Genomic DNA, 25,329 nt, shown 5'->3' with positions numbered 1-25,329 from the left:
GCTAGTCAGACGTCATCACGCATAGGGGCTATTTGATAATTCTTAACTTTTCATTACAAGGAGATTCAACTGCTATGGGAGGAGCAACCAATCACCTTTGTGCTACTGTCACTCATATTCCAGTGAAACAAGAAAAACAATTTTTTCTGCAAACCTATAGCCTCTGGCAGATATGTGTCCATCCGAATTGCTGGCCATCCTAAAGATGTGGTAATTTGTGAGGTTGAAGTTTATTCTACTTACACACACAGTAAGTTTTTCTTTTAAAATTGTTCCATTTAATATTAATTTTGTTTGCATTTACCAGTATTATGATTGTTATTGAATTCGTTCGATCGATTTGTTGTTTTTTATGAAGCTCTTATAGTTTTTTTTCAGTTTACGACATTATTATGGAAATAAATACCCAGTCTGTTGCAAATTTACAGACTGTGTTTATTCTGGTGCTCCTTTTTAAAATAGTCTATGCAACTGCATGTACTGTTTATTGTAAGCTTTGATGAAATGGCTGCAACACATGCTTTACATGGGTAGTCCAGATGTTTGTGTAAGGTGGGTTTTTAATAATAAAATGAGACTGGATGACAGCATGTTTGTCTCAGAGATTCTACTTATCATTTTTCCACATCATTTACATGCATTTTCACACAATCCCATGCAAACTACAGAATGTACTGGACCATAAGTACATGTAGGAACTTAATTCAAAGCTCTGTGTTGCTTATAATGGCATTAATTTTAAGACTGTAGTTTGGAGTATTTCTCTTTTGTCTCATGTTTTGGGCATTTTCTTTTAGATTTGGCCCTCAATCAACCAGCTGAGCAGGGTTTCTAGTGCTCATGGCGGAGTAGCATCAAGAGCTGTGGATGGAGACACCAGAAACAAATTATTCCAGTGGGACCTGTATGCACACTGATTATGCAAAGGATGCTTGGTGGAGAGTGGACTTGGGAGCACCTGTTCCTGTTGCTGAAGTTGTTATTGTTAACAGATACTGTACACCTAGTGATGCCTTGTGCAGCATATATGGATTCATTTCAAATTAAGATAGGTAAGGCAAACATTCAATCAACAAGAGTGTTCCTAATCAACGCAAGACGCCCTCAAGTTTTTCATTTTTTCATTTTTTACTGGGTTGCCTATGGGCAAACCCAGTCGAGGTCTGCGTTTAGTTTGTTGTTTTTTTATTTATTTTATTTTTTTTATTTTTTTATTATTTTTTTTCCGTGTCGGTAAAAGTCTTGCCTGTCACTCCCCTGGTAAGTGGTGTCTTTGTGTATAGAGCCTTCTGCGCGTATTTTCTTAGGATCGAGAGGGTAGTGGAACTGCGTAGATTTCTCTGGTGGACACAGTAGAATCATTAACTTAGCCTGCAATGGCGTCGAAAGTCATGCAGCGCGAATGGCGTTTTAGTGGATCCTTAAACAAAATATACCCTTATGGAGCTCAATAATGGAAAGTCAGTTGGATAAACTAGGCATGAATCTCAAAAGCGACGAGTACTAGACTTCGACAACAATCTATCACCCATCGAGACGAAATCAAAGTGAGCTGTATTTACCTGAAGTACATGGTAATTTGACACAATTGAGTTTCTTGTCTTAACGCACGCAATGAAATAGGAAGAGGTTTTCGCCTCTAAGAGCAAATATGTTGTTTGTTTTAATAAAATTTTCGCTGGAAAAGGATTCTGTGGTATTTTCTGCCTTTGTGAATTATAATATCATGTTGTGTATTGAATTTTCGAGCTTAAGGTTGAAATGTGATATGGGAGAAGTTTTTAGTATTGCTCTGTAAGCAGGAAGGGTTCACAGGCCCTGTTGGAAGCGTGCTTGAGTTTCAACAAAATGAGCCCCAAAATCAGTGAAACTTGTGACGCAGATGAATAATAAAGTAGCTGCTATTGCCAAAATGATGGAATTACCTGGTGATAATAACGTCGTACGCGTACGCGTCTTGGAGGTCTGAAAAAAAGACTTCAATTTTGCTGAATTGTTTATCTTTATAAAGGATACAAGGAGGAATACTCCAAGGGATGAAGGCATATCCTACATCTTCCCGGCTGCGAATTTCCTCAAGATGTTGGTCTTTCAAGATCTTCCTCTCGTCTCTTACTGTCTTCGAAACATCATTGGAAATAAATCTTTTTGCACCAAGATATGGGTTGTCCTTGAGCTTTGCGGCAGCGTTTTTCAATATAAACTGCTTGTCAGGATACTGTAACAAAGCTACATGTATCGGTCTTGATGACTGCTCTCCATTTCATCTGTCTTGCCTGTTTTTTATTTTTATTTCACCTAATTTTCTGTTGGTAGTGTTGGCGTAGCTCTACTGTCACTGTTTTGGAATGCTAAGGTTCCACTTCAGGTGTGGAGGTACATGTGTTGTTCGTCGATTCGATTACGAATGACCATGTCAGACGACATTTTAGAACATTTAGCGGTGTGTCTGCTGGTGGCTGATGAGACCAGTGCGGGCATGGAAGCCCCTGCCACAGGTCTGGCACCAGAGAGTGGGAGGCGTATTGGTTGAGTTTACGGTTCGAGCCTTTCTTGCCCTACGTTTTTCTTTGGCAGCATTGGATCGTTGAACTTCCGAGTGGAGGGCGCCCTTGTGACTCATGCTTCGCCAGCCTGGTCTGTCAGATGCTGCGTTTTCCCATGTGGTGATGTCGATGTTGAAGTCCTTGAGGTAAGCTTTCAGGGAGTCTTTGAAGCGCTTAGGCTGTCCTCCTACCTAGTCATGTAGGTCTGATGTTCAGACTTCTTCTTAAATGTCAGTGGCGGTTGTAGGTTTCAGAAGACTTGTTGTTGTTGGAAGAAGTGTTCTTGTTCTGCTACCACAAAGTCTTTGCACTGGTGAACTGCCTGTGCCTTCACTTAAGGAATTCCTCCAGAGTAGAAGTCCTAAGTAAAAGTTGGTTCCTTCTTGCATATATATTTCTTCATTAGCAGTTTTGCTGTCTTCACAGTGTTCTCTACACAGCCTTTGTTTTTTTAGGATAAGTGGGTGACCTTAAGACTATGGTCCCTTGCAAAGTTTCTGAACTCTTGCAAATCAAAGCATTGACCAATGTCGCTGGAACATGTTAAAATACCATGATTGGAGAAATGGCATTTCAATCGGGTAATTATTGCTTTGGCATTCTTCCTTTCCAAATGATCAATTCCCAAGTAGCCAGAATAATGATCAACTGTACACAGACAGTCCGTCTCATCTACTGTAAGGTGAATATATCACAACCAACTTTAATTCTGCCTTGAATTGAGATATGTCTAGGTTTGACCCTCATTAGATGCACGCGGATTTCAATAAGCGTCACAAAGTGTCCACTTGCTCTTCTTGCCAACTTGAACATCACTCATGTCTCGGAATACAGAGAATTTATGTCACAAATTGTCCCCCAAATGCTGCTCTTTAACTAAAGATTACCTGCTGCATTTAGCCAAAGCTAAAAATAACGCTAACCTTTACCCTTACCTTATTGTTGCTTAGACTTAAAAGGACACTTTGTGTTGGATGTCAAAATTGGGCATGCATTTAATTAGTGTCAAACCTGGACAATAAGTGTATGAATTATGAGCGGTTCTCGTTTGGGTTGGTTGACCTTTACATGTTGCATGTGTCACAGTGTTCAATGTAATCAGTGATTTCTGTGATTTCTTGATTCATGGATGGCCAATAAACGACTTCTTGAGCTTGTCTGAAGCATCCTTGTATTGTGATGTGGGCACTGTGGATCTTCTCTTTAACTAAGAAGCTCAGTGATTACTTGGGTGACTAAATCACGGTTACTGGGAATGTCAGTCGACGACATTCTGTCCTTGTGTGGGCCCATTTCCATCTGTAGGGCTAACGCTCACATGGTTCATATGGGATTGAAATCTAGCACTTCACATTACACTCTATTCAGTTAACATGATTATCAAAACAGATTGTAGGGTATACGTCTCAAGTACCAGATTCACTATGCATCCTGTGCTTCAACACCCGGCACATGAAAAACCCTATAGCGCACAGTGACTTCATCAAATTCTAAAATAAAAATCGCAAGGTCTTCTGATTTTTTTATTTAAAGGAGGATGAAGATGACCTAGAAATACCGGTAAATCTTTTTTCAAGTTTCCAGTTCCGTGACATCTTTCATTTAAAAAATACAGCATTGTTAATTTCCTAATTGTCACCTGGGGCTGTTGCCAATAGACCTAATCGGCTAACTCAATGTTGTACCCAATTCAAACCCTTTGGGAATAAAACGTTTTGTTCCAGGTATTTCCATATCATTTAAATATGAATGCTACATTATCATGCAAATACAACACACAAAGAATCTTAGTCCCGTGAGATTTGAGTTGGGTACAACATTGAGTTAGCCGATTAGGTCTATGATGGAGTTAACAAAATACTTCCTTTCTTCAAAGAGATGCATATCATGTTTAAAAGCCATTCAGCAGGCTTTTTAAATTGGTTGACCAAGGATTGACTAATGCTACTATTATTTAAAATAAAGCTTTCAGCATTAGTGGAGGAATTTAATTTCTGTCTAGGAAAGGTAAATCAACATGCATGGCCTATAAATCTAAATGTTCTTTTCACTTCTAAATGTCATTGCCCTCTGTTATTCACACAGGTAATAATACCAGCACCACTACAAGCTGTGGTGGGACCCTGTCTATGGTTACCGGGGAAACTAAGTCGTTTTACTGTTATCCTCCAATTGTTGGTCGTTATGTCTCTGTTGTGGTACCAGGAGACAGAAAAATTCTGACAATTTGTGAGGTTGAAGTGTATTCCACACCGCAAACTTCAAATGATGTCACAGGTAATTGGATTTATCAAATAATTCACTTTTTATGCCCATTCGAACAGAGTTTTTAAATTGTGAATTGAGCTAATGGTCAATTTTTTGGGCTCACATATTCCTGTGAAAGGACTGATGAATGAAATAAATGTATATTTGACACAACTGAAAGGTTATTTTTTGAGGTGTTTATATAACTGGCAATTGCTTAAATTGTCCAGTTAAGTGTGAGGATCACTTCTCAATCTTTTGTCTATAACCCGCACTTCAAATATTCATTTCTTTCATTCATCAATCCTTTCACGGGAACACATGAGCCCAAAACTCAACATTCAAATGTTGCGCCAACATTTGACTTGATTTGTGTTAATTGTTAATTTCAATTTACAGTGTCCCCAATTAGTGCTTCAACACTAGAATAACTAGACACTTAAATAAAGTTCCTTTCCTTTCCATTCCCAACAAATTGATCACATGCTCTTAACTTAGTGGCTTCATAGCTCACTTGGTAGAGCATTGTCTTGGTATTGCAAAAGTCATGAGTTCAATTCCCATTGAAGCTGCGCATTCTTCAGGCCCTTTAAATTGTTCAAAGGGTGGATAGCAACTATGCACAGGATAATTCAATATTCACTGGATAACTCAATTGGTGTTGCTAGTGTTTATATCCACTGGATAGTGATTTATCTGTCTGGTGGATAACATTATCCACCTTTTGAACGACCAAGGCCATGTGTGTATAAAGTGATAATTGCTTAAATTGTCCAGTTAAGTGCAAGGATCACTTCAATCTTTCGTCCATGACCTGCACTTCAAACCGACATTTTTTACTTGTAAGTCGTCATGCTGGACTAATTTACAGTTAAGATCACAAACTGCCTTGTTAGTGGCACTTAATATTATATAATAATAATTGTGTTATTTATGTAGAAAAGGTGTTTATGAAAGGCAGGTACAAAAGTCTGACCGGATCAACTCTGATTGCTCACCTTGGATTGACGTAAAAAAAAAAGATAAGACCTTGAGAAACCACCCTGTAGCCCTAATCTTTAAGCTAATGTTGGTGAAGTTTATTGGCTCAAAGACCAAATAGTTTTGGCCTACAAAACTGTTTTTGCTTGATCCGAGGTGAAAGATCTGGGTTGGTCTGGTCTGACTTTTGTATCTGCCCATTTACCAACTACATGTACTGTAGGAATTGGGGTAGAGATATTTAGAGTTTTATGAAGGCATGTTGGGAGGTAATCTTTTAAGATGTCAAATTAGTGAAGTTACTCTAGGGAAACTGGAAATAAACTACCTAGCTCCTAGCTAGCATCTGTATTTTTCTCTTGATTTAATTTCAGCCTGTAGAGCAAACCCAGTTGGAATCTCAAATAGTTCAGTTATACGCGATCAAAGATTTTCAGCTTCCTCAGCTCTGGGCAGCAGTTTCCTCCCTTCCAAGGGGCGTTTGAATGGAGCCAGTGCCTGGATTCCCAGCAGTACCAATAATAGCAATGACTACCTGCAGATTGATCTGGGATCGGTGTACTTTGTTTGTGCTGTGGCCACCCAGGGAAATCCCAGTGCAGATGATTGGACAAAAACCTACAAAATAGAGACCTCTTTGGATAACATCAATTGGCAAATGTATCAGGAAAATAATGTAGTAAAGGTACTATTCACCTCTTGTGATATATTACTATGTGCACGTACATGTATTTTTAGTTCTTGAGACGTTCAAGGATTTAATTTGGATGTTGGAATTAGCTACGTCTCATTCACACACCTGTTACAATAGAGAATCTTTAACAGCAAATGCTTTAAGTTATACCTATGTTTTGACTTTGGTCTTATTATCAGAGCTCGTAAAACAGATAAAATTCAAGAAAAACACATCTAAGTAACCTAACTGGGCCGGAGGCAAACCACAGAATTATTTAGACATGTACGGTAACAGGGAAGTTAAACCGAAGGCATTTATAATTTCTATAACAACTCTAGGTAGTGGTGAGACTCAGACTTGAACTTGAAATCACCAAAGTCCAGTGCCCCAAGCATCATAACACCGTCAGTGCCAACACAACTCACACACGCAGCCACACTCACTTTTATCAGTCAATAGTCCAAATTACACTGTACACGCACCTCCCTAATTGACAACAATGGGAAACACATCAGCTGGTCCATATTCTTGAAATTGTCAGAGTTGTCATAGTAAAACACAAACAAACTACTAGTGAAGCTAACAACTCAGGGACATACAGTTTTTTAGGGATTTCAAGTTAATTGGTATGCCTGTGAAGGAGTTAATATGTGCACTTGGAGAGTGCAAATTTAAATCAAGCCAAACTATCTGGTTATACAGGGCAAAGAAGGTGTCATTACACTGTGGGTCTAAAATGTGAAGAAAAAAGTGGAAGTAAACTTTGCTATCAAGGTAGTTCACAGGCATCCCACTTTTAATAATCTGAAAGGAGCAATTCTGGCAGAAGGCAACCAGATGGCTATTTTGCAAAGCACGACAAAGTTGAATCTGGGACAACCAGAAATGTATTAACAAATCCAAACCAGAGGCGAGAACAGGATTTGAACCCAGGCAACCACATGCAAACCCAACTCCCCAACCACTGGTCTATGCCACCAGGGTCTGCACTCTACATGTACATTGATACAACGTTACTGGATCAAATCAACCTTTTGTAAAATGCAGTTTAATTTCCTGCAGTACGTTTCAATTTTCATAATACAGAGCAATATATATTATTGCTGCATGTGTGCAGGTAGCAAGAAGACATCTTCACAGGAAACTACTCACCACAAGCTGTTACCTCACATAGTGCTTGCTGTGAGGGAGTTGACTATGGTTCCTAAAGATGGTGTTGTGGGAAACACCAATGTACATGTATGATTTTATTCAAACAAAGTACTTCCAGTTTGTTGTACATGTATAGTTCATTAGGAATGGAGTGCCCTAATTAAAGGTCCCACATTTCTTACCCTTCTTAGATATTTTCAGGAAACAGTGGCCGAAACTTCAGTGTTAAAAGTGATTTTTACAATCCGCTTGCTGTCAAATTCATTCGATTCTACCCTGTGGCATTCAACAATAGAAAAGCACTAAGAGTGGACGTTTATGGATCCAGGAAAGGTACACTTTCCAGTTATGAAAAGCAAGAAATGAGTTTTCGCTTTAGCAACGTGCATGTAAAGGTGTTAAAGCTTTTTTTCACGGTAACTTCATGTTGTTTGATCTGAAGAAAGGAAAGATTGGCAACAAAGAGACTTGCTGAATTAAGAAATAGCCTGATATATGCAGCCCAATATCACTCACAGTAAACTAGTCATTGGATTCCTCTGATGTCATTTTAATTTGTTACATGTTGTCTTTAAAGTATCATGATACAACCTGTATAATTATATATTGTGAATTTATACAAAGTATGTAATTGAGTCCCCTTCTAGCAGGGAAGGGTTTTATTTATTACAAGGCAAATGGTGTTAAATAGAGAGGGTTGTTTATCATGAAATGCAGCTATTTGACCTGGGTGCCTATTAACTACAAAGCATAATTATACAGTACTAGAGAATGGGCATTTTTGCAATCATTTACAGTGAGAATTCTTTCCTGTTTTTATTAATTCAAAGCAACTTTCAGTGACTTACCCTAAACACTGAAATTTCTTCTCATCATATGAGGAGTTCAGTTTTTCTGTCAGGGATCGTTGATTTCCTATCAATTTCAGTTTTATACATGTACATACAGTAGTCCTTTGTTCTTTTGACATAAAAACTGGTTTCTGTTTCATTTGTACGAAGCTGATGCTACATGTAAATGTTATGATCAATTTAATTCATGAGATTTCCAAACCACTTGTTTTAAGATGTTAAATGCTTCATTGCTGCAAAGTACTCTAAAGCTCTCTTTTTTTGCAACTTCAATTTCAGGTTGCTTGTCAACATTTGGCAATGAAAGAGGTGTAAGCCCACGCCCTTTTTCAGTTACAGCATCATCTGAACTTGATGCCACTCACACACAAGACTATAGTCGTCTATATGGTATGACATCATGGTGTAGCAGAGTTGTGTCTCCACCTCAATACTTACAGTTTGATTTTGGAAAAGTCGTTACAGTTAGTGGCATAGCAACACAGGGAGATAATGTAGTGGACAAGTGGGTAACCAGCTATGGTATCAGCTATGGATATGATGGACAGTCTTGGCTAAATTATAATGGTGGGCAGGTAAATTTTCATGCATGTAAAAGCAAAGTCTTAGCCCCAACAAAAAGATTATAGGGACCTTTAGATCGGAGGACGAGTATGAGTTTTCTGTTCTGAGCAAGCGCACTTTGAAAAATGTGAGCTTCCAACCCTTATGCACATGCTCAGTACGGAAAATTCGTACTTGTAGTCGTCCTCATCCTCCAATCTAAAGATCCCTAATGTCTTAGTCTAGCTGTTAGTGGCATGTTAGTAATCATGTCATTTTTTTCACTATTCCTGGTGATCCTTCATGGAATTTTTCAGTTGATTCTTCAGTTGTTATTCCTTAGGTGGAGGATCAATGTGCATTTGACATAGGAGAACACCTACTAGTTTTGTTGTTTTTTGAGATCTCTTGCGTTGTTATTTTATGATGTTGTTTTTGATGCCAGTTGATTTCAAGGCTTTCGACAGACTGGCGGACTAGCTGGCATTCGCCTTGATTTCATGTAGTAAATTGGTAGTTAAAGTGATCACAGGCATCCTGTCATACCAAGGTGCTGCTTTGGATATTTTTTCTTTGCTGTATTTGACCAACGTTGATTTGTTCAAAGTATCTCCAGTCATCGTGATTGATACTATCGAGATACTACGCAACAGAAGGGCATCACTAAAAGCGGGAATCCAGAAACTGGAAACCAGTAACAATTTGTGAGAACAACAACAAATTACCCAATCCTTGAACTCTCTACTATAATCCACACACTCAAGTCTAGTTGTATTTAACTCTGAGAAAATGTAAACTGGTAAGTGGATCTGACCTTGTTATTCTGGATATAAATACTTGAGAATGGTAATGGCGTCATCAAGCTAAGTTAAACGCAGAAGTATTGTAAGTTACAGGGAGTATTGTAAAAAAGGACAGGGGTGCTCATCGTAGCTTTTAGGGGTTAAAAAAGCGACATTTGACGATTAACTAATTTTCAATTTTGTCTATTAATTAATGCCGGGAATTCACAACTCATCAATTAAATGAGTGTACATTCAGTTTTCAGAGGCTTTGAGCTTCACTTCCTTACGTCCTGTGAACTTCATGGTCAATTGTACTGTAATGTGATTTCCTCCTCCACTTACCAGTTCCAGTAATGAAAATTTTATGTTAAATACGATAAAGATATATATGACAATGCTCTCAAAAACTTTACGAGTAGAAGGTATTCAATGAAATCATCTGGATGGACACTAGAACTTTACATAGACCCCGTGCCATCAGAGTATTCCGTTTAATTTACTGTTTCCTTTAGAATGAACTCCTTCTGTTAAAAATGATAAAAATTAATGAAAATACTTTTGTAAACTTTACGCCAGAGTGGGAGCTATTCGAAGCAATCATTTTTATCACTATTAATTTAAACATAGGCAGCCCAAGCTCGTGTCACTACAGGCAGCCGTTGAGAATTTAAATGCGTTATAAGACTTTGTATGGGAAATGAAATACCGTCAATTATGATGCCTAAAAAACACTCAATTTATCATTCATTCAATAAAATGAATAAAAATGACTCACCTCTGGTGTATTCTTGTGCCTTTTGGAGCTTATTTTACCGTTTCGGGAATTCCGTGTTTTCAATGTTCTAAGACGAAGTCAAGGCTGCACACGGAGCTCTCGCAACCATGACCCAAGCTCCGTGTCCTGTTCGGTTATCAGCAGCTGTTAAATTCATCAGCTATCGTGGAATCGGAAGCAGAAAATGCTCATTTCCTGCCAAGTGCGTCGGGATTTTTGACGACAAAACATTCACCGAGGTTCGCAAATGATGGGGCTTAAGCTTTGCGTGAAAAAATCGCGGCTGGGATGGATTTTCATGGCGCAAACCGCCTCTGAGCTGACGACAGTCGAAATCTTAGTGTGCGGCCTTTGTCTTAGAACATTGAAAACACGGAATTCCTGAAACGATAAAATACTATTAGCTCCAAAAGGCACAAGAATGCACCAGAGGTGAGTCACTTTTATTCATTTTATTGAATGGACGTTAAATTGAGCGTTTTTTAGTCTTCATAATGGACGGTATTTTATTTCCCATACAAAGTCTTATAACGCCTTTAAATTCTCAATGGCTGCCTGTAGTGACACGAGCTTGGGCTGCCTATGTATTAAAAAGTATGAAAGTGTCAAAATGGGTTGTTTTAGAACTGATACCTCTTAGGGGTTGGAAAAAATTTCATGCCACGCCCACAAGACAGGATCCTGGTACCTCTTTTAGGGGTTTTTTTGAAAATTTCCAACGAGCACCCCCGTCCTTTTTATATTGGAGTGCCCCCCCCCCAGGGGGGCTAGGACAACAGTGTTGCTTGGAGACCTTTTCCACGAGTAAATTGGGGAACAGGTGAAGGGTATAAAGGGTGAAGGGTAGAGATTTCTATCATGTCGGATTAAACTTTAGCATCTTAATTTCTTCGATTTTAAACAACCTGACCTGCCAACTAAGAATTACCGTGAGTGATATTACCTTGTTGCTTTCATTTCGTCCATATAATGTTGATCAATGAAATTGAGCACAGATTGGATAAGATTTAATAGTCAAGAGAAGAAATTCCAAGCTAACAAGAGCAAGCTACCCACGGTGACCATGCGAACAAATGAATAAAGGACTTTTAACACAATAATGTATCCGATATCTTCTTTGGTAAACTAAAAGAATGAAATCTAAGAAAGAACGGAAGAAAGAAGTCAACAATATGAGGGTTCCTGGGTGGTCAGCAAATCAAGTATTATCCCAAGCCAACAAGATGTAACTTAAGTGACAAAAACTTGGCTAATCACCATGTGCGTTGCAAGAGCCCATTTCCGCAAAAAAAGCCTATTTGCTCCACTTTAAGACAAATCTTCCAGCAAAACCATTCAAATGAATTGGATAAAAATGCTCAACCATTACCATTTCAATGGTTTTACAAGGGAACTCGCTTTGAAAAACAAAAGAGGTGAACAGCAACTCAGAATTGGCGTTTCTTTGGGATGATCCGAAAAAGGATCATTGATCAAATATCACTTTGATATCATGGTGCATCAAAGGAACCCAATAATTTTTTCCCAGAGTGGACACTTGGGTTAGGTAGAAGAAATGTCTACTCTTCACCGTTCACCCTTTGTGCAAAATTATGCTGCTTCACTTTCTCTGAGGACGGTATGCGTTCTTCGTTCACAATTTGAATAAGAAATCGTCACAATATAGAGAAAAATCCACTCGCTTTCGATTGACAGAACAATGCCCTTGTTCTCTCTCTCTCCCCCGTTACATGATGCATGTCAATCAAAGTTACACTCCATACGCATTCTTTAAATTTCTTACATTCCGTTGTCACGCAATGAAATGTAGCCAGAAAGCGCTTGTGAATTTGCCTTGCGTGATGTTAAATCCCACACCCTTCACCCTTTTTAACTCGTTACTCTTTACCCTTTACCCGTGGAAAAGGTCTGCCACAGTATTGCTTTAAACACCATTCAATCGGCGAATTTTTGCCTTCAACACAAGCTGTGCTAAGGTTATCTCCTTGGAACGTTGGATTGGACTTGACAGCTATTGGCTTAATTTTAAACTACGCTTATTGGAACTGACGTTATATAGGATTGATTAGGATTGACTTTGTATATAAACCTTCTTGTAAACCCTAAGATTGACTACAGAAACCAATTGTAACAACCTTTTAGAAAAATAAATACAGTAAGTGGTTGAGGTTTCTTTCCCTACGTTTCTGCTCTGCTTCCAAAGTGATTGACAAACGCACCTCAATGATCCGAGATTACAAGTAGTTTTAGTGTTTACAGCGCATTTCACAAAACTCTTGACAGACGATTTGTGAAGTTCGTTGTAAATTTCATAAGTTCGCTTTGGACTTGGGAATTTCAATACGCAACTGTCAATCAAATGGCAAACTTTGAAACGAACTTGGGAATTTCGTGTCGAACTTCGTGGCAATGTGGCGAAGTAATTTCACCAATGCTCTCAGTTGTTGCTTTGAAATGAGTGCCTTCACCGTGCAAGGAAAGGCAATTCCAAGTTTTGTTCGGTAGAAAATTATTGAAAGCTGGTTAGAATATGGAAAGGACCATCTCGAATAGGACAGGAAATGAGACTTCCCAAAAAACCATTCCCAAAATTGTTGATATTTTCGTTCGCAGAGGGAATATCGAAGACAACAAATGAATTTAAGAAATATCACTCGGTCAATGCGTGCTGAATGATGTGAATAATTATGTGGAGTGTTGTAAAACTACTTATCATATGACCCGTACGGCCCCGCGCGCTTTCATTGCAAACCTATTGAGAAAATCCCCGTATGAGGGCCGTACGCGATGGCGTGAGCGGGTCCGGAAAAAGCCGTCCGGCCCTGCTAGGATCGCGTATGGCCCTCATACGGGGATTTTCTCAATAGTTTTGCAATAAAAGCACGCGCGCGAGATGCGAGCTAAAACAACTTTACCTGTTACCTATCCTCCGCGTGCCAGGTGGCACATAGGGCCTCCACAGAAGCTTTCCATGTCTGTCTGTCTACCGCAACGCCCCGCACCTCTTCCCACGAACCCCAGGCTCCGTCTTTCATCTCCCTCTCAACGGTCCTTCTCCACGTTGTCTTTGGTCTACCCCTCTTTCTTTTTCCCTCCGGTCTCCAATTTAACGCCGTCCTTGTATCGCTCGCTCTGTCCTGCCTTAGAATGTGGCCAATGAACTTCCATCTTCTTCTCTTTACTTCCTGACTCACTGGTGACATTTCCGCTCTGGCTAGTAACTCTTTGGTGGTGATGTGATCTTGCCAACGTATGTTGTGAATCTTCCGGAGGCATTTGTTTTGAAACACGTTGAGAACATGTTCATCGCTCTTGGTCATTTTCCAGGTCTCACATCCATACATCAATACAGGCAAGACGAGGGTCTTGTACAGTTTCATCTTCGTTCTCTTTGAGATGCTCTTGGAGTTCCAGATCTTAATTAGCCTAATATATGTCCCTCTTGCCTTTGAAAGTCTGTTCTGTAAGTCTTCCATCCCACCTCCTTCTTTATTGACTTTGGCACCAAGATAGGTAAACTCTTCTACTTCTTTGATGTTTTTATCCACCATGCTGATAGGTACTTGATTCTTCGCATTGATTCGTATGACGTTGGTCTTGTCAAGGTTTTAATATTTTTAGGCCGACCCTTTTGGCTCCCCTGTCCATCCTTGAGGTTTTCTCTTGCATTTGATTTCTTGACGAGGATAGTAATGCTACGTCATCTGCAAAATCTAGGTCATCCAGTTTTGTTGTTAGTCTCCATCTTATGCCGTTTTTCCCCTTGCCAACAGTTCTTCTCATTATCCAGTCCATCACTATAAGAAAGAGGAATCCAGACATGTTGCAGCCTTGTTTTACACCGGTCTTAATATTGAACCATTCACCTCTCTCTCCTTGGTTCTCTACAGCACATTGGAAATCCGCATAAAACAGCTGTATTATCCTTATGATCTTCTCGGGGATGCCATACTTCCGCATGATAATCCATAGGCTGTCCCGGTGTACCGAGTGGAAAGCTTTCTCAAAGTCTATAAAGTTCACATATATAGTTGCTTGCCACTCGTTTGCTTGCTCTATGATATTCCTCAGAATGAAGACTTGCTCTGTTGTTCCTCTCCCTTGCCTATAACCAGCTTGCTCCTGCCTGAGTCTTTTGTCTGCTCCACTTCTCACTCTGTCAATAACAATACGACCTAGAATTTTTTCAACTATGGACAATAGAGTTATGCCTCTTGAGTTTTTACAGTCCTTTAGGTTACCCTTCTTTGGTAATTTGATTATCAACCCTTTCCTCCAAGCCTCTGGAATAACCTCCAACTTCCATACCTTCGACAACAGCTCATGTATCTTTATTGTTGAGAATTCTATGTCCGTCTTCAATAGCTCGGCGGTGATGTTATCGATGCCAGGTGCTTTCCCACTTTTCAATTTTCTAACTGCCTCCTTTACTTCGCCTAGTGTTGGCTCAGTGTCTGCGATCTCCTCTATTGCTTCCTGGAAATCGATCTCTTCTTCGTCATCATCCATGATGGTTATTGGATTTTGTGGTGGTTCTCTGTTCAGTACCTCTTTGAAGTGTTCTGTCCATCGGTCTTGTATATCTTTTTTGTTGGCGAGGAGGTTTCCGTGCTTGTTCATCACCGAAGTGCTTTGACGACTCTGGCTGCCATTGCTAAGTGTCTTTGTTAGCAAGTACAGTGTTTTCATGTGTTGGCTTCGTGCAGCCTCTTCAGCTTGGCTAGCGATGTTGGTCAGCCACTTCTTTTTATCAGACTTGACGCTCCTTTTCACCTCCTTGTTCTTCGCAGCATATTTTGCTCTTAGTTGATTCTTCACCCTTTCTGAATGAGTGCTTAAAATCTTCTTGTTGATGGCATCCCGTTGATCTACTAGCTGCCATGACTCTCCGCTTATCCAAGGTTTCTTCTTCTTCCTCGGTTTACCTAAAACAGTATCTGCTACTTCGGTATACGCTTTCCGCATGACCTCAAAATCTCTCTCCACCTCGTGTTGATCTTCTTCTAAATCTCCGCCTTCTTGTTGTAAGACCTGGTACCTATTCCTTGGGGTAACCTTGAATTCTTTCAGGGTATTTTCGTTTCTCAGCTTTGATGTGTCGTATTTGACCCGACCTGATTTCTTTTGCCTTGGTGGTCTCTTGAGCTTAAGTCTGATAGTTGTACAAACAAGATAGAAAAAAAGAAAAAAAAGAAAAAGCGCGGTGGTCATATGATAAAATGCTTATTGACTGAGTTAGGTTGGGCCGGACGGGAAAATATTTGGCCCATGGTCATGGCGCATGGACCTCGCTGCGCTCGGTCCGTACGCCATGACCTTGGGCCAAATATTTTCCTGTCCGGCCCTGCCACACAGTCAATAAGTACATAATATGTACCAACCCCAGCATTTACAGCAGTGAAATCCAAAACAAACTGGTAAAGAATAATGTTCCAATGTTTGCCCAGAAATGTCCCGTCTTGTGCATTCAGCCGCAGCGTATTGCAAGATCTTGGTTTAAATTCTTTCAAGAAATTCAGCGTTATTCCATAGGAATCACTGACTCTTGAAAATGAAAATATTCTTTTACAGTATTTAGCAGCTTGCGCGGACAACACATTTTTGTGATGAGTGTTCAGTGTTCATTCCCACAAATTTGAAGTTTGGCGCAAAATTCCCAAGTTCGTTTCAAAGTTCTCCATTTGATTGACAGTTACGTAATGAAATTCTCAAGTTCGGGAGCAAACTTATGAAATTCACAACGAACTTCGCAAGTCAACTGTCAAACGTTTTGTGAAATGCACTGTAACATGATTGTAGAATTATACAGGGTTTTCCATTCTTGATGGCATTTTCACTGTACTCCCTTCAACTCTCCACTTTCCATTGTTTATCAGTGTCTGCGTGGAGGCTGACCTGGCTGTCAGTTGAAGCACCTTGATATCTGGGACACCCTATTTCAGCATTACACTTTCCCACGACATATGTGCTATTTGTTTGATTCTTTGAGAGAGTTTGTTGTTGTTTGAATTTGGTTGAGGTTTAGGAATTTAGTGCATTTTCAACAAAAACAGCAATAGTTTTGATAATTCTTCAATTAAAAATTACATTCTTTTCTCAATGATTTTCTAGTAACTAATCTTAACCTAACATGACATTGGTTTTCAGCTCATAATGGGGCACCAATTGCAACATTTATGCACATGGTGGATTGAAGTAAAATATAGCTTGCTCAGTGCCTGGGAAAACGAGTGCATGCAGTGGTTTGCTTTTCTTTCATTGAAAAAGTCGTACAATGACAAACTGGTAATTACTAAAACTCAACTGAAAACCTGTCTAAAGACACACAAGTTTCCAATTAAAGTAAACAAAATTTCACTTGCAGATGACAAAAAAATACAGGCCATTTCATTGTTTCAATAAAACATAAGATGGTCATGTTGGGCCACAAGGATACCTATTCATGTGTGTCCTATTTGGTTTTGCTTCATTTTGCAGGATTTAATTGGAAACATTGACAAACGTTCGGTCGTTGTTCAGTGGTTTTCTTTAGCATTCGCGGCTCAGTTTGTCAGAATTCTTCCAAAGACCTACTATGGTGGACTTTGTATGAGAGTGGAGTTGTTTGGTTGTAAAGATTGTAAGTGCTGCTCATTCTGTCGTGTTTAAAAGAATAAGATAATTATTATTGAACTTAGCACTACTTTTAATAAGTTATTATAAAACCATGTGCAGCGTTTGGAAATTTAAGGTATTCTGTACCAATCATCAAGTCCACTTGTAAATGGGCTTGTCAGTTGGTTGTCCAATTGGTAATTCCACATCGGGCAGTTCAGTCAGTGATCCACTTATGCAGTCAGTCTATTGGTTTATTAGAGGGGTGGTCAATTAGTCAGTGATCCAGTCAATAAGTCATTTATGGTGTGCATGATTAGGTAAATCAATATCTTTGCAATTTCAACAAAGAATTAACCATCATTGTTTTAGTTGCCACAGCATAGGATGACTGTGTTTGATCTGTTATTGGAACCGACAGTTTTGGCCTAATGTTTTAGATACAGCAAGCAAAACAACAAGAAGTAAAGCCATATACATGTATATTGTTGTTGTTTTTCAGTTCAAGTTGCATTCCTTTTTGTGCATGTTGATGATGCGACTTTGTTAGCTGAACATAGCGCAACTGTCACACTGAATTGTGTCACCAAATCTAGCAAAAAACAGCCTCATGCAATATCATATAAATGGAGAAAAGATGGAGTCAAGTTGGATGATTCAAGTTCATCTCTGACAATAAAATACAGCAATGCTAGCGATATCAACAATAATTATCGATGTGCAAGATTGAGTTCATCAGGGCGTGAGGTTCAGTGCCATGCAATCTACCAGTGTTCTGCATCACTTGAAACGGCTGCTGGTTCACCTTACATTAAAAGTCAGGGAAATTCAACTGTTACTGTCACTTTACGTAAGTAAAATTGTTTTGTACAGAGGATGCATGCCTAATTGTCACCCCAGGAAGGGGCTTGAGCTTTTACAGATCTTTTATAATGTTGCATTTTCATGAAATAATTTTTTGGACCCTTTTTTCTTTTTCTTGTTTTTGTTTTTTATTTTCCGTTCAGAAAAACACAGTAAAAGAACCAGCTAAATGGCTACTAAAGTAATTTATTATTCTTTTATTTACTGTTTAATATGATTTAGCGTCGGTGGCTATGTAACCTTTTTAGGTTATTTCAGTGGCAAATATATTTAAAAAATTATGAAGGTTATCCATGCATCCAATACTTTGTTCTGCCCAGGATTTGGGAAGGCCAGGGGCCATTCTGACCTAATGCTATCTAGCAAGCAACTGTTAACCTCCTGTCACAATTATTGTCTTCATTAGTCTTTTGAAGCAGAGGGAAGTCCTTCAGCTACGTTGGATCAAAACCTGGTTCAGTGTTTTGAACCAGACAATGTTGACAGACCTTGTGTCGTTTGCCACAACTGGAATTAATTCTTCTTCCAAATTACTAACACTCTTGTGTCTCTTTTCCAGGGTGAAGAAAGAACTTAATTTACCTTGAGGAGCTTTTCGTTTCTGCTCCAGCCGCCATTTTTGACGGGAGAGTAGAAAACACTGACCCTAGTCCATTGACTACCTGACAGACTACCCCAAAAATACTATTTCAAGTACTAAAGTACTATTGGGCGTATAAGCAGCATCACAATTAGTGCTAAGCCTAAACATTTTAAACAGCATTGGTCAACAGTATTTAAGTGTAAGCACCCATTTTAATAAGGTTATAGCTTTCAATAATTCGCTCTGAGAAAGGGCTAACTCTCGAAACTTCAGCTTTTAGAATCTCTGTACGGTGGCCAATTTACATTGTCAACTCCGTTGATAAAACCAAAATTTTTGTATACCTCAAAAATACTATTTCAAGTGAGTGCTATTAGTTGTAAGCAGCATCACAATTAGTGCTAAGCCTAAACATTTTAAACAGCATTGGTCAACAGTATTTAAGTGTAAGCACCCATTTTAATAAGGTTATAGCTTTCAATAATTGTTCTGATTGCTGATTACTTCATGTAAGTGATGTGAAACCGGTGCAACAATTATTATTGAAAGCTAACCTTTTTAAAATGGGCACTTAGACTTAAATACTGTTGACCAATGCTGTTTAAAATAGATGTTTAGGCGTAGCACTAATATCATGTTTATTGACTAACAGAACACAGCACACACAAATATGGCTGCTCCCAAATACAACGAAGCACCAATAAGTCATGTGACCGGAAGTATATGTTAAGTTACAGCACAAATAATTGTTGTGACGCTGCTTACAACCAATAGTGCTTACTTGAAATAGTATTTTTGGGGCAGTCCATCGGGGTAGTCCATGGACTAGGGGTCAGTGTTTTCTGCTCTACCATTTTTATGCTTACGGCCTAGCCCGTAACGCACAATGTCATCGGGGTTGTCTGAGTGAGTGAGTGAGTGAGTTAATGAGTGTAAGATCGTGTGCATGAATCACTAAACTAATGAGGTCTTTATTCAGTTTTAAAAATTGATGTCCACTTTACGTTTATTCTGTTTGCTACTTGTTGCCTTATCCTTTCTTAATTTTCCTTATGAAAGAGAAATTTTAGAGAATTTATGGCAAGATTTCGACAATCGCATGATAATTTGATTGGCAAACCTGTTGTGGAAGCCGGTAGGATTTGAGCGGAAAAACAGCCTTTAATTTGGGGTCAAAATGCCCATAAAACCTCCTCAATGAGCTTTCATGTTGATATTCCAGTAAGATGTCTGATATTTTCGAATTTTGAAACATTTTGTAAAAGTCTCATCAGTTGTCATGAAAGGGAACTTGCTTTCTGACACTTGCCGACGCGATGTGCATATTTTTGTCATGTTGAGATCTCTTATGCCAAAAAATCATAATCAACTGACCATTTTTTTTGTTTTGCTGAAATTTAAAATATCAATTCCTCACAGGTAGAGGTTAGACTTCTCAGGCTGGCATATTGACACCTGCCGAGATGCGTAAACTAACTTATGGTGGTAGCTAGTTGAAGCAAGACGACATTAGAGTGGGTTTTTAGGCAAGGTAATTTTTTGTCCTGTAAACAACTTTATACTTTGACATGTGCCAATAGACGGGATGTACATGTTTTTGGCATGTTGAGATCCAGATGTTTAATTAATGCCAAAATTTTGCAGAAATTTAAAATATGAATTCCTGACGGGTAGAAGTAAACTTCCTTTTAGATGAAAATTCTTTGTAGACTGAGAGTTGCTGAGATGGTAAAAGAACTTGAATTTGAAATGTGATAATCTAATTTTGGTAGCTAATTAAAACCAAGATCAGAAAGGTCACAAAATTACCTTTAAATAATTTTCCGGGGAAAATATTTTGATTTTCATCCAAGCCAAAACATTTTCGCGTGGAAGGTTGGTAGGTAAGCATTAACATCGCTCATGCACATGAAGCTAACTGATGCTATCAAGTGACGTGCTCATAATTTGTTTTCTCTCTTTGCACATCGCCCGTGATACAGAATTATTTGACAAACGTATTAAACCTTGAGAATTACCAGTGCTCTTCTTGAGTGAAAAAATAAAAAACAAATCCAAGAAAGGAACTCTGAATTGACCTTGATTTTCAAACAGATCACTTACTGCCTGATTCCATCACGACTCTTTGCACACTTTACTACCTCTTGTTCATTATTTCGTTTTTTCTACATTTTTCTCTATAAATGCATCCATTCTTCCTTCGAAATTCAATCAGTTTTTGTAACTGTTACAGTAGCCACATTTATCTGCGGAAAAACTTAATTGCAATGCTCTTCATTTTTATTTTATTTTATTTTTTTTATTGTATTAATTTTTTATTGATTTGAAGTTACATACATTTTTCCACAAACAAACATAATTCACATTAACAGACAGACAGCAACAACACGAGATTCTATATACATCTAGTTCTTTTTGTACTTGGCCCATTTCATATTGTGAGCTTTTAGTTTATTATTTGATTTTGCGATCAGTGTCTCAAGCTGGTGAATCATTTTAATTTTCGAGTTAAACACTTTAATTGAAGGAAGAGACTTGTTCTGTCGACAAGAATATTAATACTGTTTAGCAATTATTAAAGTATGATTAATAAATAATTCGTCTTCGCATCTTAAAATACCAAACATTATATCTTTGTCAGAAAGGTGTTCTATCTTTACCCTTTGATTATTAAACCATTTTATAACCTCAGCCCAGAAATCTTTAGTATAACGACAACAAATGAAAAAATGCTCCAGGGATTCGTTCATTTCACCACAAAGGAAACACGCCGGAGATGGAATAATACCAATTTTGTTTAAAAATGAATTTGTGACAAGACACCTGTTAAGTAATTTGTATTGGAATTCACGCGATTTTGTGTCCAAGGAAGTACGAAATGGCAAGCTGTAAATCTCTTTCCATTCTAAAACATCATTAACAAAATGGGTATTAAAATTCAGTTGGGCAGTCGGTGGGATGATAGCCTGCACGCAGGCGGTTGGATGGTCGAAAACCCGGAATTCGTAATGAGGTCGCCATCTTGGATTCGCGCGGCTAGGTCTGGGCCGGGTTCCCCGTCGTTTTGTCACGGGGCCCAGACCTATCCCACGCTCTTCCAATATGGCGTCTGATAGTGTTTCGTGGCGACACAACAACTACCGCCTGCAAGCAGGCTAGTGGGATGATGATTCTATTTCGACGTTCTTTATATATTTACGGTCTTTGAAACGACTGTTTCGATTAAAACATTTTTGTTGTTAAAACTTAATTTAATTTCATCATGCAAATTGAAAGGCTCGTCAGCTGTAGAAGCAAACGTGTTTAATGATTTACGCCATTTCAACTGGTAAGGCATCGATTACAGAGATAAGTCTAAATATATCTAATGGCGAGATATTTAATTTTCTCAACCTGTGATTACTTTTAACAATGAATTCATTATTGTCGGAGATTAGATCCCCCATTCGAAGAATTAGAAGAATTCCCTTTTCTGCAAGATTTCTAAAATAAACAGATTTGCCGCCGATGCAAATGAATTTATTATTCCACACAATAGCTTTTGAAAGATCTTCTCTTTTTTTATCCTGTACACTCGTGTGGTTTGCTGTGGAACATTTTGCGAAACTTTTAAAGCATTCTTCATAAAATGCTGGAAGCTTCACAGGCAGTTTCTTTAAGTCGAAATCGCAACATAAGATAAGTTTCCCCCCTACAGGTTCAAGATAGTGCAGTAGGATTTTTTTCCAATTGCTTGGTTGATCACTTGGCAAATTTTTGCAACAAAGGATTCTCCGAGTCTCTATTATAGAATCTAGGTGTGGGGCTTTAAGTCCCCCATCTTCAATATCACTAATAAGAGCAGCGCGTTTGATTTTGTCCTTCCCCTTCCAGATAAAATCGAAAATAATTTTGTTTACATCTTTCACAAATTCCCTATTTACTGATATCAAACTTGCGCGGTATAGGAAAATAGGAATAATAAAGGTTTTGGCAATTTGAATTCTTCCTATAATAGTCAAGTCTCTCCACCTCCAAATTCGTAGTTTTTGTTGAATGGAACTAATTAGATCATCAACATTTAATTTTTGTTCCGCTCGAAGGTCATAGGTGAAGTGCACTCCTAGAATTTTAACAACTTTTTTAATTTTTAAGTTGCATGAAACGGAGTTGTCTTGTTGTAGAGTAGAAGAGCAGTTGCCTAGTAGCATTATTTCTGATTTATCGTGGTTGATCTTCAGGCCTGAACAAATTCCGTAATCTTCTATAAGCTTAAGAAAGTTCACAAGCGAAAGATTATCTTTCAAAAAACCAGTTAGATCATCTGCGAAAAAGGCTTAATCTGAGCTCTTCATTGTCTACCTTAATACCACAAATATCTTTACTACTGCGTACACTAATACAAAGAATTTCTAGCACTATGATGAACAGGTAAGCAGAGAGGGGGTCTCCTTGTCTCACTCCCCTTTCAACTACAAAGGGTTGAGTAGAAAAACCATTGTTTATGACACAACTTGAGATATTGTTGTAAAATGTATGAATCCATTGCAAAAATGATGGACCAAAACCAAAAGAGGGTAGAGCGCGAAATAGAAAGTCTCTACTGACAGTATCGAAGGCTTTTTTGAAATCTATACAAATCATTCTCCCCTCAAGATCATACCTTTCTGAGAATTCCATGATGTCTTCTATCGTTCTGACTGCATCAAAAATAGTTCTTCCCTTAACATATGCACATTGATTATAATGTATAATATTTGGTAAGACACTCTCTAATCTTTTAGAAATAGCTTTTGACCCTATTTTTACGTCCACATTGATAAGTGAGATTGGTCTCCAATTCGATAAATCCCGTTTGTGGTTATCCTTTTTGTCAATTAAGGTAATAATGGCTTCCTTCTGGGAATTTGACAACTCTCCATAATCATAAGAATAATTTAAACTGTCTAGCATCAGATTTCCTAAAGTGTGACAAAAAGCTCTATAGACTTCAGCCGTTAATCCATCATTGGCTGGTGACTTGTTGCTTTCGAATAGGTAACACTCGTCAACTGTTAATTTTCCATCACAGATTCGAGCCTCATTATTAGTGAGTTTCGGCATTTCAGAATTATTCAAAAAAGAGTTTAACATATCTTCTGATGGTGTGAGAGGATCACGTTTAGAAAGATTTGAATAAAAATTTTGTATCTCCTGTAGAATGTTTTTAGGATCTGTAATTAGCACCCCTTCATTGTTAAAGACTGCGAACAGAGCTTTTAGCTTTTTTGTGCGTTTCCAGGTTTAGAAAATACTTATTGCTTTTTTCACTTTTTTAGTACCAAGTGGCTTTTAATCGAATAATGGCTCTTCATGCATTGCAAGCATTCATTGTCAACGCCCATTACAAAAACAAAGACAATGTTAATGGTGTAACATTTGTTACCCGTAAGCACATGTCCCCTGAGGGGCCTATTTTTGACAACCTTCCATAGACGTTTTTGCAGGTACGGTGGCCATTTTGAAATTTATTGTTTTAAATATGTATTATGGGATGCCCAGGGGGCAAATACATATTAATTTGCCCCCTGAGAATCACATAATGTCTTTCGAAACAATAGAAATCAAAATGGCCGCCGTATCTGCAAAAAGGTGTATGCACATGGGAATTTAGTTTTGTATTCCATGTAATATCCCTTGAATTTGTGGTGAATTGAAAGATGGCTACTGTTCAAAGAAACGATTAACACTTGTTTCCATATCTCAAACCGCCCTTGGATACCTTGTGTTGCCTACACAAAGTAATTGCATATATATATATGAACTGAAAATACAGCTTAGGGTTAAGGACTGACCATACTGGTTAGGGTTAAGCACTTAAAATAGTGATTAGAGTTAATGGTTAACTTATTTTTCGGGTTAGAGTTTTTGCTACAGTAGTTAAATTAGTCCGATTGCTTGCAGTGAATCCTCTGTTGTCTAGTGGATAGGATAGGAGTCTACAAATTTAGCGCTCTGGGATCGATTCCTACTCATAACATAATTTAATTTTCACTTTAAAATTGAAGACACTTGCACTTTGACGAAATTGGTTGAGCAGAAACTAAGTCTCTGAGTCAAGAAACTTAGAAATTTCATGTAAGTGTACTGTAAGTGAAAAGGGAGAGGGCGGTTTGAGATATGGAAACAAGTGCTTACTCAAAGAAACGAGCAGACAACAGGTTTCAAATGGAAGGGTAAATGAGCTTAAATCTTGTCAATTGTGAGAAAACACGAGGAAAAAACACTGGTTTACCCCCAAGCAAATGTGGGCAAAAAGTGTTCCAACATTTAGCCAGGACAATATTGATCACAAACATGAAAGAAATTTAATTATCTTGCCATCCTTTTGTTGTGGATTTTTACCAGTGTTTTTTGCTCTGTGTATTTCCATCTCAGTGCGGTCCTAGGATGAAGAAGGTTAACAGTTTGTGGAGTGTTGTAAAGTTTGTTTGCATGAACATTTTTTCTGTTGCTGTATTTAGAGGTTCCAGGAAAGCCATCTGTTGGTGTCACTTCAATTGGAGCAAGAACAGCATTAGTAACATGGAGTTACACCCCTGGAGTAGATGAAGCACCAGTGAATAGCTTTGCTCTGCAGTACGGAACACATGTTTTTGGAGAACTGCCAGGAAGTTCATCGAGTACACAGTTGCCAAATCTCAAGCCTTACACATCCTACACTGTCAAAATCAAGGCTTCAAGTGTCTTGGGGGGTGGATTCTGGAGTGTTAA

The 25,329-nt window shown here is 38.4% G+C and overlaps 1 protein-coding gene across 1 annotated transcript in view; it reads left to right on the top strand.

Annotated features, from left to right (window-relative positions):
* Nucleotides 1–25,329, top strand: part of LOC138022884 (receptor-type tyrosine-protein phosphatase S-like) — a 72,250-nt gene that overhangs the window by 3,293 nt on the left and 43,628 nt on the right. Inside the window, exons 2-10 of the mRNA XM_068869887.1 lie at nucleotides 61–250; nucleotides 798–1,052; nucleotides 4,632–4,823; nucleotides 6,149–6,459; nucleotides 7,794–7,935; nucleotides 8,733–9,028; nucleotides 17,034–17,175; nucleotides 17,653–18,000; nucleotides 25,080–25,329. The exon at nucleotides 25,080–25,329 is cut by the window's right edge and continues 26 nt beyond it. Of these exons, the coding sequence (XP_068725988.1) occupies nucleotides 920–1,052; nucleotides 4,632–4,823; nucleotides 6,149–6,459; nucleotides 7,794–7,935; nucleotides 8,733–9,028; nucleotides 17,034–17,175; nucleotides 17,653–18,000; nucleotides 25,080–25,329 (1,814 nt within the window). The 5' untranslated portion in view covers nucleotides 61–250; nucleotides 798–919. The remainder of the gene's footprint in view (nucleotides 1–60; nucleotides 251–797; nucleotides 1,053–4,631; nucleotides 4,824–6,148; nucleotides 6,460–7,793; nucleotides 7,936–8,732; nucleotides 9,029–17,033; nucleotides 17,176–17,652; nucleotides 18,001–25,079) is intronic.

This window comes from Montipora capricornis, chromosome 11 (genome assembly GCF_036669925.1).
Source record: "Montipora capricornis isolate CH-2021 chromosome 11, ASM3666992v2, whole genome shotgun sequence".
Classification (NCBI taxonomy): Eukaryota; Metazoa; Cnidaria; class Anthozoa; order Scleractinia; family Acroporidae; genus Montipora; species Montipora capricornis.
Note: the sequence above shows the minus strand (reverse complement) of the source record. Positions and strands in the feature narration are given on the sequence as shown.